A 6,000-nucleotide genomic window follows, 5' to 3' on the forward strand; every position below is an offset into this window, starting at 1 on the left:
AAATTCTCGACCTGGATCAACCTGGAGAAGCTTCGGCCATGTTAATGGAGAATGTGAATAAATTTCGCTAAACGCCTTAGCGATCTCCGTTGCTGTTTTATTCGATAACGGTTCCGCTTCCTTGTATCTGCTAGCGATATCAACAACCGTCAACACATACTTGTATGTGACTCCGTCGACGGTATCGTAAGGAAGAAACATTAAATCAGCCTGATGGACTTCATTAGGGACGCTGACAGAAACTCGCATATGACATTTTCTTAGGCGGGGGAAGATATATTTGCCAGACTGCCTGTTTCGATAGCCACGATTCAGCAACGGATTGTTTTACTTTTGCTGCCTTGGCGAGTTTGGCAATTGCTGATTTTCCTCGCCAGAATCCTCGCGGAGAATAATATATCTGCTCCATTATTATTTACCAGCGCCGAGTACTAATTTACCTTTCATCGCGCCTTTTATCAACCAGGTTGCCAATTTTTCTTTGAAACTTTTATCAGGAATCGCGTCTATTGCGTGAATTAGCCTGATATCAGCGAGATGTCTTTGTTGTAAATCCCCACTGCGATACGCAAGATCGTGATAGTAACACGCGTTATCGATGGCGTTTACTGGATCCTCGCCGGGATTTGGTTGATTATTATCGTTGAGTCTTATATCGAGCCTTGTTCCGGGTCCACAGTAATTGTATCCTGGCAGATGCTTTTCTCCGGGATATTTCGCCCAGGGCAACCCGGGTAGATTTTTCATGGAGGCGGTAATGTCTCCTCCGGTTCTTCTATTTTTTTTTTTACAAATCTGAATTTGCGCGTATTACAAACTTCGCATTCTCCTGCAATTGCGTTCCTGTTATTGCGTGTGACGATTTCGGTTGGATTTATCGTAGCTGTGCGCGTGCGACACTTAACACAATATAGATCCATGTATTCTAGTAACATGAATGTAATTGATTTTTCCGCCACGAAGAAACGCGAGCAAGCGAAACACAACGCGGTATTACCGAATTCGATAAGGATGATAATCATTGGCCCGTCCGGCTCTGGAAAGACGCAATTGTTGCTAAATTTGATAATGCGATGGCTAAAATGGGACAAATTGTATTTGGTTGCGCCATCCGTTGATGATCAGCGATGTTATCAAGTACTAAAGGAATTTAGCGACAATACCGACGAAGGCACAATCGAATTCATCACAGACATCAATGAAACTCCATCCGTGGAAAATTTAGATGGCGATGTTAATAATCTTGTCGTATTCGATGATGTAATGCTGGATAAGCAAACTAATCCGGCTAGGATATTCTCGCGTGGCCGACATAAGAACACCGATGTTATTTACGTTACGCAGCGATATACACAAATTCCAAAGGTAATTAGGGACAATTGTAACATTTTGTCGGTTTTCAATGGCGTTGATACTCACACATTGAGAAATATTCATCAGACTTGGTGCAACGGCGATATGGACATAAACAAATTCAAAAATTTCTTCAGCCGCGCCCAGGCAATACCGCATGGTTTCATCACGATTAATCTTCATGATCCGCGTAGTAGATATCGAATCGGTCTTGATCAAATTTATTCATGAAAAGGCAGCCAAACTTTGCAAACTTCGTCGACACCAGAATAAATTCCCCCCCCCCTTTTTTTCCTTGTCCAGAATCATCGAATTTGCTCACAAAAATTGCACTCGGGGGGGAATTTACGCAAATTAATTTTCGTGGGAAGGCTTATTTTTGAAATCTGAGGCTTCTACGGAGAAAGTTCTCGTAGGAAGGCTTATTTGGTCTGGAACGTCTGGTCTGTAGAACTTCCCTGCTGCTCATTGGTCACATGGTACATGTTTTAGATGACTTTCTTCTGTTGGAATCAAACTATAACACCTGTAAGGAGAAATTAGACCAATTCTTAATTCTTTGTGCAGATATTGGGGTTCCCATGTCTGAGGAAAAAACATTTCTTCCCAGTACAACATTGACCTTTTTGGGCTATGAACTGGATACAATCAAGATGGAGGTAACACTTCCCATAGATAAACTCCAGAACTGCTACAGTCTGATAACACTCTGCCTACAAAAAACAAAAATGACGCTCCTTAATCTCCAATCCATAATTGGTACACTCAATTTTGCATGTGCAGTTGTCCTGCCAGGCAGAGCTTTCTTGAGAAGGTTGATTGATCGGACAGTGGGTGTGTCAAAACCACATCACTTCATACGCATTACGAAGGACGTTCGGGCTGATCTGCAGCTGTGGTACACATTCCTAAGAGAATTCAATGGTAAATCTTTATTCCTCCCTGATCGCTGGCTGCACTCTGATGCCATTCATTTGCACACTGATGCATCAAGCACAGTTGGCTATGGCGGTGTACTAGGCAGCAAATGGTTCTATGGCACATGGAATAAAGAATGGCAAGCGCTAGATATCACAGTCCTTGAGCTATATCCAATTGTTCTAGCCATCAAAATTTGGGCTCCTCAACTTGCAAACAATTGCATTTACTTTCACACTGACAACAAGGCATTGGTTGATATTGTAAATAAGCAAACCTCAAAGAACCCTTCCATTATGTACCTTGTTAGAGACCTGGTCCTTGCATGCCTCAGATACAACATACTATTTCAAACCTGTCACATCCCGGGAAAGAAAAATGTTCTGGCTGATGCTCTTTCTCGATTGCAGGTGCACAGATTCCGGACCTTGGCTCCACATGCAGACCCAGAACCAGTGTCAATACCGGCACTTCCCAACTTGATTCACTAACAAACACACTTGATACGCTACTGGATAGTACATTGACACGAATGTCAAAAGCAGCCTACCGACGCAGCTGGAACTTATATCGAGCTTTCACTGCAGAATATACATTGGAAACCTCAATCCCAGTCTCTCAGGCTAATATGGCACTTTTCATCTCTTATCTGGTGAACAAGCACTATGCCTCAGCAACAATATCCTCATATGTATCTGCCATTGGGTTTGTACACAAAATCAATAATTATACAGACCCTACAAACTCTTTTCTAATACAGAAACTGCTGCAAGCATGCCACAGAAATAAAGTTTCTTGTGATGTGAGATTGCCAATTGATAAGTGTATGTTAGAAAAACTTATCCACGCTACAACTTGCACTATAACTTCTTGGTACAAACAGCTCCTATTTCGAGCTATGTTTTCCTTGGCATTCCATGCCTTCCTGAGAATTGGGGAGATCACAGTGCAGTCCCTTAGCCTCCATAACCCTAATCTGTTGCACATTGATCAATTGGCTCTTGATCACCATTCCATCACTCTGATATTTAACACCTTCAAACAGTCAGGGTCAGAAGTTCACTTTAAAAATTAAAAAAAGCAATAATACTGCAGTGTGTCCGGTCTCAAATCTCCAGCGATACATCCAAAAGCGAGGTATGGGTCCAGGCCCAATATTCATGTATCTTTCAAACACACCTATAACTCGGGCAGAATTCAATGCACAGCTAAAACTCGCTCTGCAGTTCTGCAGATTTGATCCAAAATGCTTCAAGAGTCATAGCTTTAGAATCGGAGCAGCAACAACTGCTGCTGCGCAGGGCTTGTCCGATAGTCAGATTCGTGAATTAGGGCGATGGAAATCGGATGCTTTCAAACGATATATTAGATGTTCTGAACGTCACTCCAACCTCTAATTTCTTTTGGGGTTTCAGTTAAGTTTGCACACAAAGAGGTATGAGGTGTTCTCAGTTACATTTTGTTTAAAATCCATCTTCAAGTAAATTTTCCATCATAATCATAACCTGGGTAAATATCAGGTTCACCACTAATCCCTACATTATATATAGATATATCACATTATTTTCATGTCACATAAATACTTGCGCAGACATTTCTTTCCATTTCAGGTCTAGTGAGTTCACAGACCTGAACACTCTGTATAATCACATCAGAATAGCAAGTGGGTTCACTGCTGGTAAATATGACAGGAAAAGTACACGATGAAACCTCAGCTGAAGTCAAGAACAATATAACTTAAACATGAATATAACAGCATTGATATTTGTTCACTAGGGGCAATCTTCACAGTTGGCACTTCTATCATTCTCATGTGGGAGTCACAAATGTCGGGGAGCAGGCTGAGAAAGGCACGGTTGATGCGGGCCACTGTCCATTTTGGGGCTGCACAGGCCCCATGCAAAGTGGGTGACTTGCATGGTTCCTCTGTTATGGCGGTCTCAGCTCCCAAATGGATTGTTTTTTGGTTTGATGGTTACAAATTTACATTCAGGTCTGAATTTAAACTATGTAGTTTATCACATACTATGTTAAAGTAATTTTGTAAATAACCTTATGCATGTTAGATCATATGAATATATTATTATTTTCAATACAATTGTCACTTATGTGGCCTGCATCAACAAATCGTTTTCAGTGTTATTCATTATGTTCAAATCCTTACTTTCCTCCTTAATTTTGTTATCCTCTCACACACACTTCATCACAAAACTATTTGCACTAGTGCAAGGATATTTGTGATGAGAGGTGAATGGGTCTTGTTATGCAATTGAAACAAAGCAATATTGACCATTGGGGGGCCAGCTGAACCCAGGAATGAGGTCACATGACTCGTTTAGCCAATGGAAGATAGTTAAGGAGTATGAATATATGGGTCAGCATCCTTAGCGTCACTTGCAAAGAATTCTTGGAGATACGGGTAGTATATTTAGAGATCATAAATTTTACATTTTCCACCACCACCCCACCAACCGCCTTGGGTTATAGCTCCCTAGGTGGTAGTTAAATTTGATAAAATAATTGTAGACAGGTTATATCATTTGAACATAACTTGTTTTAGCGTCATATGAAATTTTCAGCAGTAACATTGTATGATGATAGCGTTCACACTGATAGTACACACATTTAAGTGTCATGTCTTTGTATCCTTTTTTATGGGTATACATACGAAAACAATTTTTTGTATATAATTTGTAAAATATATATATATATATATATATATATATATATATATATATATATATATATATATATATATATAGAAAAGTAATAGCATGGTTCTGTCGGTTACATGTACATTATGGCGGTCTCAGCTCCCAAATGGATTGTTTTTTGGTTTGATGGTTACAAATTTACATTCAGGTCTGAATTTAAACTATGTAGTTTATCACATACTATGTTAAAGTAATTTTGTAAATAACCTTATGCATGTTAGATCGTATGAATATATTATTATTTTCAATACAATTGTCACTTATGTGGCCTGCATCAACAAATCGTTTTCAGTGTTATTCATTATGTTCAAATCCTTACTTTCCTCCTTAATTTTGTTATCCTCTCACACACACTTCATCACAAATACGTTGACGCAGTCACACTTGACTATTAAGCAACGGGTGGTACGTAGTCAAAGATAAAGTAAAGCTGGAAGTGATAGGACAGTCAGAAGAGTAATGATAGGAAAGGCAGAAATAAGTAAAAGTGTGTCAGTGTACGTTTTCGTCCCTTCATACTCAGACCAATCCGGCCACCGTAGCGGCAATGAGATATGGAACCTCAACCGGCATAGCCCTGAGAATCACTAGGTCTTACTTGTAGCTGACTAGTTCATTGGAATGTGATTTTGCAAAGGTCCTGCTTGTGAGATGTCAAGTCAGGAGCTTCTGCAATTATTGATGGTAATTTGTTCCAAGTCCCTATTGTACATGGGAAGAAGCTGAACTTGAAACAATTTGTCGATACTGACTTTAAGATAAACAAACAGTGCAGAAATCTGCTACATAAGTATAATCATGTTGTGAAGGAAGTTTAGCCTAATTTGAATGTATTAAGCCCTTACACGATAAAATAAATTGGCATGGTTACACTAACCTCATCGTGTCCGCCATGACATATAACGCGAGACTCTCGCCGTGACCCCTTTTCTCCTTAAGGCTTGCCAGACCATTTTTGGATATTCTACGCTATGTTATTATCAATCAAGTGGCGAATAATGGCTTCTTGGTGGAA

General features: G+C 39.9%; 2 protein-coding genes across 2 annotated transcripts in view; one reads left to right on the forward strand and one right to left on the reverse strand.

The window, feature by feature from the left end:
• LOC149776635 (uncharacterized) overlaps positions 1-5,503 on the reverse strand; it is a 64,105-nt gene extending 58,602 nt beyond the window's left edge. Inside the window, exon 1 of the mRNA XM_089941141.1 lies at positions 5,487-5,503. The gene's annotated coding sequence lies outside the window, so the exon portion shown is untranslated. The remainder of the gene's footprint in view (positions 1-5,486) is intronic.
• Positions 1,827-3,407, forward strand: LOC149776637 (uncharacterized). The gene has a single exon (XM_089941136.1). It carries the CDS (start codon positions 1,830-1,832, stop codon positions 2,760-2,762), a length of 933 nt encoding a protein of 310 aa, XP_089797262.1. The 5' UTR covers positions 1,827-1,829; the 3' UTR covers positions 2,763-3,407.
• Positions 5,504-6,000: the final 497 nt, after the last annotated feature.

Source organism: Sinohyriopsis cumingii, chromosome 18 (genome assembly GCF_028554795.1).
Source record: "Sinohyriopsis cumingii isolate HCF-2022 chromosome 18, ASM2855479v2, whole genome shotgun sequence".
Lineage (NCBI taxonomy): Eukaryota > Metazoa > Mollusca > Bivalvia > Unionida > Unionidae > Sinohyriopsis > Sinohyriopsis cumingii.